Below are 13,771 nucleotides of genomic sequence, written 5' to 3'. Positions count from 1 at the left end.
TGTCACCTGGGTCTTTTACCATCTTGTACTTCTTTCTTCTATGGTTTCCTTTCTGTATATTATTATAGAACTACTTACCTTGTGGATTCAATTACACTTTAGATTCTTGTGCAGTAGCTCATCCTAACTACTTTCCCAAAATGCCATCTTTGACATTTTCTCCAGACAGCTTGATGTAAAACATAAAGCAATGCAGCCTTTAGCATTATAGCATTGCATACTTGAATCTAGATGTTCAAAACATGGATTTCTATTTATTTCGGGCATAATATTAATTGTATCCACTTCCGGAAATGTCTTGATGACTCAGTTGTTCTGTAAGCTTTTCTGTTGCTTCTGAGAGTATAATTAGCAGTTCTGAGGGAAAGGTAGAGGGGTAGGAAAGAGGAAGGAGGAAACCTCAGCATTTCTTATAACTAGAAACTTGATGTACCTTCAATAAAAACTTATGGCTAGCTATTCTTGGAGGTGTTATTCCATTATCACAGATTGGATTCACTGATCTGGTTGTTTGACATGAACAGTATTGTGACGCAAGGACGTACTACTACACATTGCTAAGTACTTTTAAAAGGATCTGGTACTGAGGTGGGGAAGACACCTGGATTTTTAACATCTGTCTTGGTTACTGTTGATAACTAGTATTAAAGTTGTACATAGAGATTCTAAAATGCAGGTAAAAAGACTTATTTCAAATTCAGGGAATGAATGCTTCCATAAAATTAAACCCTCAAATTTTATTGTAGGTGTAGTGCTGAGCTCCTGTGAAAGGAAAAATAAGTTAAAATTGAAAAAAAAAAAAAAAAAAAAGCCAAACATGAGTTTAGAAATTCATCTCTTACGAAAACTTCAATTTTTTTAATCTTAGAGGTTTGAGAGAGTGTTCTGGTGTTCTGAAATGCTGCAATGTACTATCTAGGTGGAGGAAATAGGTAGAGAACCTATTGGGAGAGGTATTTGAAACTGATTTTAGCTGGGTTTAGGATGGGGGAAGTATGAAAGACCAGCCATTGAGAATCATAAGGGAAGTCTTATCAAGAAAAAGTTAAATGTAAATATCTTCTTGGTGAAGATAGTTATTTGAGAACACCGTAATTTATTTGCACAGGTACAGTGTCAGTGTATATACAATGTTTTTGTAGGTCTTAAGAACGTTTAAGCTATTTTTATTTGTGGCTGGATGGAAAGTTGTTCCCGAGTTTCTTCTGCGCTTCATATCATAGCACCACAAGCTGCGATAAGTTTGGGACTCTGAGTTGAAAATTAAAGAAGTGTTACAGCTGCTGGCCCATTATATTACTTTATTCTCAAACTGAATTGCAGGAAAACAGAGGTAAAGCTGTTCAACACTGGATTTGAGAAGAACTGTGGAGCATATGAGAAACATTATGTATGAATTACTGCTTGACACTGAATGGTCTCAGTTCTCATTGAAGAGGAGTCTTTTCACTCTACTGTGAAGACATTGTCTTGTCAGTTCTGATATCTACTGTTGTACTTAACAATAAATGGAATATTAATATAAGTTTTCTTTTTTAAAATTTTACTTTCTTGTTTAATTTAGGTCTGAAGGGAGGAGCTGGAGGACCTGATGGACAGGGTGGTACCTTCCGATACTCCTTCCATGGTGACCCACATGCTACGTTTGCGGCTTTCTTTGGTGGCACAAATCCTTTTGAGATCTTCTTTGGAAGGAGGATGCCTGGTGGCAGAGATACTGAAGACATGGAGGTGGATGGTGATCCATTTGGATCCTTCACCAGCTTCAGTATGAATGGTTTTCCAAGGGAAAGGAATACAGTTGGTAGCCAATTACGTCGTAAACAAGATCCACCTGTAATTCATGAACTTAAGGTGTCATTGGAAGAGATATATCATGGCTGCACAAAAAGGATGAGGATTTCACGTAAAAGGCTGAACCCAGATGGTAGAAGTGTCCGAACAGAGGACAAAATTCTCACTATTGAGATAAAAAGAGGATGGAAAGAGGGCACTAAAATCACTTTTCCAAAAGAAGGTGATGAAACACCCAACACAATTCCAGCTGACATTGTTTTCATCATTAAAGATAAACCTCACTCGCATTTCAAGAGAGATGGATCAAATATTATCTATCCTGTTAAGATCAGCTTAAGGGAGGTAAGTGTCTCTTCTGGTGTAACTCAGTGTTCAAACCCATTATGTGGTACAGTAGCTACACAGCAAAAGCTAAATGACAGCAATGAAGTGTTTTGTTTATTCTTTTTTTTTTTTTTTTTTTTAGAGAGCATCTCTTTTCTGAAGTCAAAATGTGGCTACAGAGTATAGTTATTTATAGTGGAAATGCTAGCTGTTTCTATATAAATGGAGTACTATTTCAAGCTGTTTATAGAGGTAGAGAAGAATGAGGGTGAAAGGGTAAAAGTGAAAGTTGGTAATGGCTTAAATCTTTGTAATTTATCTTTCTAGAACAATATATGTTAGGTTGGATTAATAAATACATCCAATATAGCATGCTCCTTGCTTGTGTGATCTGATTGCAATAGAACAAAGTAGAAATGTCTTAAAATTCGTTGGCAATGAAAATATTTAAGCCTGTCTTTTTATGTCATAAGTTATCTCAGTGTGATTTCAAAGTAGGTAGAGATTGATTTCATGAGGATAAATTATTGTGAACAGGTGTCACAGGAGCTATATATAACAACAGAATGCTATAGCCTTTTTAAATTCTGTTCCAAGAACAAAACACACTGGCTTTGAGAAGGAAAAATCAGACAACTGGGGAGAGTTCTTCAGAGTCTGAAGGCTTGAAATAGTCATAACTGAAAAATGAATGTAGCTGAGTGTCTTGTGTTTTTTTTCTTAATTAGCATTAGGTGAAGAAGCAAGCTTGCCTTAGGAACTATTTGTGCATATTATGAGCTCCCTTCTTAAAGGATTCCTAGCTAAAAATATATCTGAAATGAGATGAAGCACTTAAAATAGGGTCAGTGAGAGAGAAAAGACAATGTTTAATGATGACATGAATAGTACGGTTCCTTCATAGATAAAAGCTTATTTAGCCATACTGCACTGTTACATAACTTGGAGGAATCAATGTCTGTCAGGGATCCTAGTAATTAATGTAAACAAACCATTGAATAGAGCAGGAGACAGCCTGGTTTTCCTGGTGATGTTTTTATTTTGGTGTACCAAAATAGTCTTTGCTTTGCTTTTAGCATTGCAAATGCTTGTCTAAGACAACTCTCAAATTTGATGTCTCTTATAGACATTTAAATGTCATTCTGCCATTTTTAATACAGGTTGATGAAGTGTTACAGTAAACCCCCATGCAATGTAAAAAAATTAAAAATGGAACAGGATTCTAAATATGCAGAGGAGATTGAGAAGTCTCTGTGGAGACTTGCTACTAAAGACTTGAAAACAGTGGCAAGCAGTGTTTTCACCCTGTACTCTATTACCATTCTATTTGATAAAGTTGTGGAAGAATATATAAGCTCAATTACTCTCTAGTGACCATAAGCCTGTAAATTCTGTAACATTCAATGATAAATTGAAACCTTGCCTCCTTAGGATAGGAGCACTATTGGAGTTCTGATATCTCTGCATGTCTTAGTGCAAATACTCCTTGCAATGCTAGTCTTTTGTAATTAATCCAGATTCAGTTTTAGGTACAATCGAAGTTATAACCAATTCCTTTTTCTTATGATAGATTTTTATTTTTATTTTTATTTTTTTTTTTAGGCCTTGTGTGGTAGCTCTATCAACGTGCCAACAATAGAAGGAAGAACCATACCCATGACAGTAAATGAAGTTGTAAAGCCAGGGATGAGACGAAGAATTATAGGATATGGTTTGCCATTTCCCAAAAATCCTGACCAACGTGGAGACTTAATTATAGAGTTTGAAGTAGTTTTCCCAGATAACATTTCTCCAGCATCAAAAGAAGTACTTAGGCGAAATCTTCCAGTTTCATAAAATGAAGACTATGTCAACTGTTTAAACAGGACACTGGAAATGCAGAAGACTGGCAAGTCTGTGCTTTAAAAGTGCAATCTGTAACAACTAGTGGAATATTTGTTTTTTGTTTATGGGATGGGTGGGGGGAAATACTGTAATGCTGCATGAGAAGAAAAGGGTTAAGTACAAGTCATGGATGACTTCTGCAGTATAATTTACAGGGAAAACCACTCATTTTATTTTAGATCTTCCTAATCAGAAAAGTTTATTCAGTATTTTGCTTAATGTAAAGTGTAGTCAGTTTTTACAAAGTCAATGCATACTTCTGATGAAGTACTTGAGTGTCCGAGTACTTTATTTCATAATATCCCTACTGTATCTATGACATTACCTGTTTATATGGAAATTGGACATAGTAGTAGAAATGCACACATGCACAAATATTTGAAATTGCAAAATATAAAAGATGGTATTTTGTTATGTTGCCTTCCACTGCACAAAGCATAGACTGGGAGAATCAGCTTGGACTCCTGAACTGCCCCCCAGTGAAGTGAAAAAAATTCTTTACTGCCCAAGAACGTGAGAGGACTACATTGCAAGTTGAGCTAAGAACATGCAGCTTGAGGAGAAAGGAGCCATTTGCCATGGGATAGTTCCTCAGGCTACAGGCAGAACAGCAAGAAAGGATTCTACAAGTACATAAACAGCAAATGTTGGCCTGCTGTCAAATGCAGCAGGGAAGCTGGGTGATAAATGACATGGCTAAGGCTTGGGTACTCAATGCCTTCTTTGCCTCAGCCTTTATCAGTAAAATCAGGCTTCAGGAATCCCAAGCCCCTGAGACTTCAATGGGAAGCCTGAAACAAGGAAGAGCAGTGGTGGTGGTGAACTGGGCTACGGTGCTCTTAAACTGGATGTATAGAAGTTCATGAGGGCTGACAGGTTGCATCCAGAAGTGCTGAGGGAGCTGGCTAATACCATTGCAAGGCCTCTATTAATTATCTTTGGTTGTAGAATTTGGGAAAGGTTCCTGTAGACTGTGAGACTGTAGACTATTTTCAAGAACAAGAAGAAAGAAAACGGGTGATCTACAAAGCCAGTCAGCTTCATCTCGATTCCTGGAAAGGTGATAGAGAAAATCCACTTCGAAAGCATTTCAAAATGCATGAAGGACAAGGAGGTCCATAGTCAAGATAGAATTACAAAGGGGAAATCACGCCTGACCAACTCTATAGCTTTCTACAGGGAGGTGACCAGCTTGGTGGTTTATGGGAAAACAGTCCGTGTTGTTTACTTTGACTTAGGGCAAACTGGCAAAGTACAGGTTAGTTAAGTGGACACTAGAGTTGGATTAAAAACTGGCTGAAGGAATGGGTGCAGCGGGATTGCAATCAGTAGCACAAAGTCTGCTTGGAGGTTAGTCACTAGTGGTATACTCCAGGGCTCAGTACTGGGGCCAATACTATTCAACACTTTCATTAAAGGTCTGGATGAGGGGATGGAATGTACCCTCAGCAAATTTGCAGATCACACAGAACCAGGAGGAGTGGTTGATAACACCATATGATTGTGCTGCTATTCAGAGGGGCCTTGACAGACCAGAGAGCTGGACACAGAAGAAAGTTCAGTGAGGAAGAAAAAGTCCTGCTTCCTGAGGGTTAAGTCCAGGTACCCGTACACCCTGGGAGCTGAAGGACTGGTAAACAGAGTCGCTGAGAAAAGGCTGAGGTCCTGACAGACAACAAACTGAACATGAGCCAGCAATGTGTCTTTGCATCAAACAAGGCCAATGGTATCTTAGAAAGCTTTGTCTGCAGGTCAAGGGAGGTGATCCTTCTCTGCTCCTCAGTGATGAGGCTGCATCTGGAGTAGTGTGCCCAGTTGTGGGCTCCCCAGCAGAAGAAAGTTACTGACTTGCTGGAGTGAGGCTGAGAGAGATGGAGTTCAGCCTGGAGAAAAGAAGGCTCTGGGGGATCTTATAAGTACCTTAAAGGAGGGAATGAAGACAGGGAGCCAGACTTTGCAGTAGCACCCAGTAACAGGGCAAGAGACAGTGTACATAAACTAAAGCACAGGAAATCCTATCTGAGCACAAGGAAGCATTTGTTGGTTTTTTGTTTTTTTTTTTTTACTGTGGGGGTGGTCAAACACCAGAACATGTTGCCAAGAGAGGTTGTGGAGTCTCCATCTCTGGAGATACTCAGAACCCAACTGGACATGGTGCTGGTCAACCTGCTTTAGCTGATCATGCTTGCATAGGGGTATTGGACTAGATGATCCCCAAGAGGTTGCTTCTAACTTAAAGGATTCTGTGAACTTTGATGTAGCAGTTTTCACAAGACAGCATTAAGGACCATGTTTTGCAAATGAGGCTTAGCCCAAAGATGGGTGATGCTGATGAGATGGCTTGAATCCATAGGAAGTAGGTCTTTAATGGTTAATGGAGTGGAAAGATGCACAAAGAACACTGTAGAAGTACACTGTAGTACAGATATTTTAAAGATCACGCTGATCTCAAGTATGCATTATTTTCAAAAACTGAACTTTATTCCATCAATGAAGAAAATGCCCAGCTACTACCTAAAGAAAAGTATGCCTAAGAAAAAATGGGATAGGGATTGCCCGTAAACTTTTTATGTGCTTGCATTGATTTTTTTTTTTTTTAATAAAAATATTATTTACCTGTCTATAGAGTTGAAAGATGCGTAGAGAAAGAGAGCCCGCTGTAATAGTCTAGTTTTATAATACAGTACTAGGGCTGGTTCCCTTGATTGTGGCTTGATTTTGGTGGAAAAAATGCCTTACAGATGTTCTCATTACTTGAGTTTAAAACCTTAACACAGTGTTTAGCAACAATTTCAAAGATTTTTCTTCATAAGAAGAAAGAAGGCTGTCAGCCTTTGCCTGTGGAAATTCAGTAGTTACCTGCTCTGTTAGGTAGCTTAAGAAATAGTGTTATCTTCATGTAAGTGATTTTCTGCAGAAAAGTAAATCATAAGGGAGTTGGGAATTAATTTACAATAGCTTTTTAACAAGCACAAAGAATCCCATTTTTTGTTACTCAAAGGACTAGAACTTCTGAGAGATGCTGTTTGAGTCAATTTTTCAACTGCTGATCTCTTTGTATATTGTCTGTTGTAGTCCTAGATCTACAAGGAACTGAACAAATGCTGGAGCAGTATCACAAAGGGAAAAATTTGCTGCTTAGTGCTTGTATGTAATGTTAATGCTATATATTGTTTGTTTAAAAAAAAAAAAAAAAACAGTATGTTCTGTATTGCATTTCTTATGTGGTTTTTAAGTAAAAAGTGTAAAGTTGTTTTTTAATTTCCTTTTCATCTTTTGTTATGATGGCAGATGCTAAAAGCAACTTAAAAAAAAAAAATTCTAACGTGTATGTCTGTTTAAATGCTAATATAATTGAGATTTTATAATCCAGGATCTTGTAACCGTAGTCCAACTTTTAAAAACACTTGCAGAAACTAGAACCATCTTTTGTAACTATCTTCAGGTAAGAGGATTTGCAGTATCTTGTGCATTTTGAGGCATATGTACAGCAAACTAAACTTTTCCAACTGTTTTCGTGCTCAAAATACAGAAGAACTATAGGAATGGTATGAAATCCTTGTACTTTTTTTTTTTGGAGAGATGTAACAAAGTATACATTTCAAAAATAGCACATGGAATTACTTCAAAATGAGAGGGAACAATGATAGCTATCTAATCCAAGATTTCCAAGAAACAAGCACGCTTTCAATAGAGAAATATTAAAAGCTATATTTTAAAAACCATGTGAGTATTTATTTAGTCAAGGCTATGTGGGAGACAGGTGAATTCTAGGCAGCCTACTGTATCTTTAACTACAAAATACATGGAAATAAAACTGACAAAGTTGGGAGGAGAGTATTTTTAATACTCTATTATATAATACTCCCTAATTTTTAAGGGTTGCTTAAGTGCCACAGAAAGCAAAATTATTTGGTTACTTCAGAGTTTATTCAACAAGTCTATGAAAACCCATACTTCAAAAGTATCTCTTTAATTCCCCCAATATCAAACTATAGAATAACCTCAAGCTGTTGAAAGAGTTGGGAAAGGTATGTTCAACTTTTCCTTTGTCATGCAGAGGTATTCTGTGCCTGTTGCCGTACAGGCTTTCTGATGTTGTGAGGATATCAGCATTCCATTCTTCCATTCCAGCATTCCTTGTATTACCTATGTTGACAATTTTTTAAAGCCTATTGGGTGCATTTAACAGGTGGTGTGGTATTGGGTTGGTTTTGGTTCATGCCATGTTTACTTTGGGAAGTAACATAACATAAGTAGGTGGGGTTGGGTAAGCTCTTGTTCTTACCACCTTTATCTTTTAACTTTGTGATTGCTCACTTCCATTTATTTTTTTAAGGAGTAGAAGCGTTTTATTGATTTGTATGTCCTCTTCTAGTATTCACACCCCCCCTATTTTCAATATGACCTCCAGTCCAAACCTTACAAGCAATGCTCAGATGAACATGTTATGATGATCGATGAAATGAGATTAGCAGAGTTCTGATTCTCAGGTGTGACAGTTCTAGTATTTTAGTAAATGCTCAAAACAGTTCCATGTCTGATTTTCAAAAATCCAGGCATAGGAAGGCATCCCTAAGATTGATGTATAATGCAGTGAATAAGTCAAGATCTTAAACTGATTACACCTTCAATGGCAAAGAGCCAAAACACAGGTGAGGAAGTAGTCTATAGCTGGCTTGGTTGTAAAGATGCTGGTTGCATTGTGTACAGGTATGCAGGTGCAAGTGTGCCATGAAGTTCTCAACCTCGTGTAGTTTTGCTTCAGTATTGGAGGAGGCAATATCACAAACTTGTTTATATTGGATAATCTGTCATTAGTTGTGGATTAATTTTTTGGAGGACCAGTATGAAAGTGAACTCAGCACCCCAGAAGGCGTTGGTGTGTTTGGCAAAGAATGAGTTCCACTTCTTAGTATGTGCCACTAGTGCAATGTTTGCGTAAATGACATTTCCCCTACTAGTGAGTCATGCTTTGTGTTAATAATCTTTTAAAGACATACTAGGTGCAACTGGCTGATGGACAGTTTTAGCTGAGAGAGGAAAACAATAGTGGTTTCCAAAAGTTGTTTTCCTTGGCCTTTACTGAGACTGACCCAATACTTATCTACATCCTTTTTTATTCTTAGCCTGTAACCATTGGGTGTTTCAAAATGTTGTAGTTCTAGAAGTGCCCCCAAACCTTGAAGTCTTAAGATGTTTTGTGTATTTCCCAGCAGCTTGGTCTCACTATTGCGATGATGCCATTTTAAAATGTGATTCTAAGAACTGTGTATCTGTTCTGTCTGGGATGTTGCTGAGCTAAATAAGTCCATAGCTTTTGTAAGGGTTTTACTCTGTTCATGACAACTGACTGATGTTAAAAACGTGCTAGGTAGGTTAATCATAGTCTCTTTTCTTATCGTAAAAGACTGTTTCGCTAGTTTGGGACACTTCTCTACTTAATGACTGTGTCTGTCTGACATCAAGTAGCAAGTACTTTGTAAATAAGGATTGGAGAGAATGATGTGTTACTGAATGGTATCTGTAGTATCAGACAGCAGAGTGGAATGCACAATAGAAAGGGAAGACACTGAACTCTAATGATTGTGGAGAAGAACCGAAGTATATTTGTGAAGGTCTAGTTCAACTTGCGTTTGACAAGCTCTCCCTGTTGGGTCCAGAATCACTTCCCCTGACTTCAGCAGTATCAGTACCACAGTGATCCGCTTACAGAGCTCCTGCCAGTGATCCACTTACAGAGCTCCCAAGCTCTTGTGCTGACTGATTCTCCTAGCCCCCTTTTTACCAGTTTATATAGAGCTTCTAAGCTCTATGACAGAGCTTCTCAGAAGACTCAGAAGTAACCAGACATTTTGACTCTTGAATAGAATACCAGAACGTGTCTTTTTCAGTATGCATATCCAGTGTACCAGTCTGACTTGCTGGTAACATGCTTTGGGGATACAGTAGGTTCTACCCCACCAGTGAAACTGTTATGATGAGTCAGGACGAAAATCTGTGCACTTGATTTCTTAAGCTAGATCTAAAAAAATTAAGTATGTGACTGAACATTATAAAAGACAATTTTCCTTTTCCAGTCAGTAAATGCTAGTCTTCCTCTGCAGGCGACATTAATAATTCTTACTGTATTGCTTTCTGATCAGGCCACGTAGAACCTGGGTATTCATGTATTCACTATTTTTTTCTACTAATTTTTTGAAATCTCAGCTTTTTGTCAAATTGTTCAGCAGTGGACTCTTTCCAGGTGGCATGATTTGTTTTCTTCATGGTCCTCCAATTAATTGTTTTCTTATGTAAAGAATGAAAGTAGAGAGCTACTGTTGCTCCTCTGGAGGTTTGAAGGTGCAACTCTGTGCTTGGTTTGTTCTACTGGACGTGCTGGTCTACCCAGGGGAGGAGCTACAACAGCTATGTTGTTTGTCATGCCTGATTGCTTTATCAAGAACAAATTTGTCTTAGCTCTTTCTGCCCTACATCATTAAAAAACAAAAATCAACCCAGTCAGCTCCTGAAATACCATATAGCATTTCCCTGGACAAGTACGGTATGGTATGTTCCACAAAAGTGTCTAAACTGCTCATTTATATCCAAAGGAGGGATGATAAAACTGTGTTAATTGAGAAGAAGCCCTTGCCAGAACAGCTGTGGTTAAGTGTAATAAAGACCAAGAACAACTTTGAGCTCAATTCAGAAAAACCACATCCATTTTTATTTTTCCTCATACACCAACAACCTGATTTTAAGTGATAGGTAACAGGGATCAAATCCCTGGGAACACCTTATGCTCCCTGTTAAGTCACAGTCCCAAACTTGAAGTCAGTGCACAAAATGAGTTTATTTTTGCCTCCAGAAGATGGTTTGACTAGCTGCTGCTTTTCATGTGTAAAAGCTGAAGTATGAATATTCAATGTGGTATGGCCATACTGTCAGAAGATCAATTTGGTTATGGAGTTTAGACCCCTGTCACAGGCAATCCTTTTTTGAACTCCTGTCTGAAAATTATATTTCATCCTCTGTTTTATTGAAGACTTTTTTTTTTTAGTGTCCTCTGGTGGTTTAAAAATAGCTTTTAACATTATGACTTGGAAACTTCAGTTCTATTTTTTTTATAGTTTATTTCAACTTGATACTCCCACAGATACTTAAATGGACCAGCCATATTTCTTCTTGGCCTTGTTTTTGTTAGAGTAAGCATGATGAGGTCCTGCAATATTTTATAAAATAGATTCTTCATTCTCTAGTCAAAATCCTTTTTAGCAGCTGCTTCATTTGGAGTGTGGATAACCAGAAAGATACGAAGTGTTGCAGGTAAGAACTCCTGAAGTCACAGATATATGTTCCATGTGTAGTGAAAGTTTTGTATATGATACGGGTACTTTGCAGTAGAGCACTGTGGCATTTTGTATTTACTAGTAGGATTCTGTTCTGTTCCACAGACGTGCTTGTTGCATACCATGGTACTTCCACCTGAAGTACTGTGGCTTAAACTGAGGAATGTGATAACCTGCATTGTGCAATGTAATTGTAGGACAAAAGCACTGAAACAAAAAGGACTGAAACATATTTTTTCTTTTTTTTTAGTGTGTAATTTATTTTTCCTCTTCCAAAACTATGGCAAATATTGAATGATTAACACTTTGCAATGTCACTTACTAAAAGTGCAACTTAAGTACTTTCCAGATCCCAACTACCCCTTGCTATTGGAGGTGTATTTGGATACATGATCTTATTATATGTATTACTTAATGTTGGCAGATGTTTCCCTAGTGGGTACACGCTTAAGGAAGCCTGAGAGCAGGACTGGTTGTAGTTGGAGAAAATGTCTTGTGCCTTATATAGGCTCTTTTTTTCTCTGAGGTTCTCAGCAGTCTGACTCATTTCTAGTTCTACAGATCACTCAGTTCACACTGATATGCTGGTGGTGGGAACACCTAATTCATGATCAGAGTAATACTAGTACGTAGCATTTGCAGCTTATCAAAAAATAAGTATATGTAGTAGTAGTGGATGTGTTAAACACTTAATGATTTCTTGCCAAAGCTGGAGGCTGCTAATGACAACTTAATGTAGATTCTGTTAGAGGAATGGCTTTCAAGAATATCTTAGCATATGAGAGGTAGAGAAAACTACGTTTTTTAAAAAAAGTTTATTTTTATCTGTTATGTTGATAATGATAGCATGTATACATGCTCCATACTGTTTGTTTTAAACAGTACAATATGATCTTCAGTCTACTTGGTCAGCTGTGCTGGTTTCCCATCACTTTTTCTTTCTGTGCTTGAAAACTGATGCTGTTCCTCCAAGCTGTAATGGGATCAGCACAGTTCTGATACAACTTCAGCTACTTCCATCTATCTCCATACAAAGCATGGAAGCATTAACACTTCAGTTAAAGGAAATTTTGCAACATACCTAAATTACGGCTATGTCAATGTCCATAAATTTGTGAAATAAATCTACTCACCCTCTGTTACATACAGGAACTTGGATGTCTTTACTTCATTACTGATGTTAAATGGAAACAAACAACAGTTGATGGGTTTTAAACATTGATTCAATTATCTTTTCACAAAATAAATGAGTTGGTATAGAATGCTTGGACATGAACACTTTGGTACTGTCATTTAATGGCATCTCACTGGCATAAATTGAATGAAATTGCAATATGTTCCCTTAATTTTATTCTAGTATTTTGGGGGAATACATTTCTCCAAATTCACAGAAATCTTCCACTTAAGTATTCTGTTTTCAAACTGGGCTGGTAAGTCAACTATTAACTCCAGGCTGCCTCCTAATCATCTTTATTGCACCTACCTGGTCTGATTACATATATGAGAATCCTACTTGCTTATTCCCTATGCTTTCTTTTCCTCTCCTGAGACTCAGAAGATTGAAAGCAATACTGCTTCTCTCTGCAGCTTTGCAGCAGACTCCTCTAGAAGCGCTGAATGTGTTGTGACACTTCCACTTATGACATGCTTTTTCATGATTGAGTACACCAGTGAAAATGGAGTAATTCCACCCAGGTGAATGTAGTTTCATTGGAGAAGGACAGAAGAGGTTTTCTGTGGTATATGAGCATCTAAGTCATTATAGGAAATATTTCTGTTCCACAATGGAGATGGAAACATTTTAAGTCCACTACTAGAAAAATATATATTTCTAATATAGGTGTTAATTAAATCTCAGTACTTCAAAGCTGTTGTACAGTACAATAGCCCTTTAAACTTTGCTTACATAGCTATTGCTTTATTGATCCTTTGATATTTGGTGGGTACACTAAGTACAATTGTGGTAAAACAGCAAGAGTTGGCAGAAGTCCTTGTATACTTCTTTGTCCTCATTATAAACCTATTCTGATCAATATTTAACACTTTTATTCTCAGTAGAAATCCCTAAACCTGGTCAGTGGAAAGATGGTAAACTTCATACATCCTGGCTTTATTTACTTTAAAAGTGCCTATAGTATAACTTTTTATTTACTTCATTCTGTCTACAAAAGAACCCCTCTCCCCCCCCCCAAACCAGAAGTAGATTTCTTTGAACAGGCCAGAAGACAAAACATACCTGCCTTTGTCAAACTCCTTAGTATCGCTGTGGGCTACTTGACCGTGCCCTTGCCTTCCATTAAAGAACCCTTCACCATCAACGCCCAGGAAGCGTTGTTACAGGAATAGGGGCTGCAGCAGGCTGGGGGCTGCTGCTCTCCTCCCTGGCCTTTTGCTCGGCTCTGGTTCCTTACGTTGGGAGGGGGGGTCCCTCT

General features: G+C 37.8%; 1 protein-coding gene and 1 long non-coding RNA gene across 4 annotated transcripts in view; one reads left to right on the top strand and one right to left on the bottom strand.

Annotated features, from left to right (window-relative positions):
- Window positions 1-7,561, top strand: part of DNAJB4 (DnaJ heat shock protein family (Hsp40) member B4) — a 26,763-nt gene extending 19,202 nt beyond the window's left edge. For all 3 annotated transcript variants that reach the window (XM_084528261.1, XM_084528259.1, XM_084528260.1), the window contains exons 3-4: window positions 1,565-2,139; window positions 3,724-7,561. In XM_084528261.1, coding sequence (XP_084384387.1) covers window positions 1,565-2,139; window positions 3,724-3,957 — 809 coding nt within the window. In that variant the 3' untranslated portion in view covers window positions 3,958-7,561. The remainder of the gene's footprint in view (window positions 1-1,564; window positions 2,140-3,723) is intronic.
- Window positions 1-13,771, bottom strand: part of LOC311440844 — a 14,694-nt gene extending 923 nt beyond the window's left edge. Inside the window, exon 1 of the long non-coding RNA XR_014695631.1 lies at window positions 13,576-13,771. This is a non-coding gene — a long non-coding RNA (uncharacterized lncRNA). The remainder of the gene's footprint in view (window positions 1-13,575) is intronic.

Source organism: Aythya ferina (genome assembly GCF_964211825.1).
Source record: "Aythya ferina genome assembly, chromosome: 8".
NCBI classification, from domain to species: domain Eukaryota; kingdom Metazoa; phylum Chordata; class Aves; order Anseriformes; family Anatidae; genus Aythya; species Aythya ferina.
The sequence above is the reverse complement of the archived record's forward strand: the minus strand, read 5'-3'. Positions and strand labels throughout refer to the sequence as shown.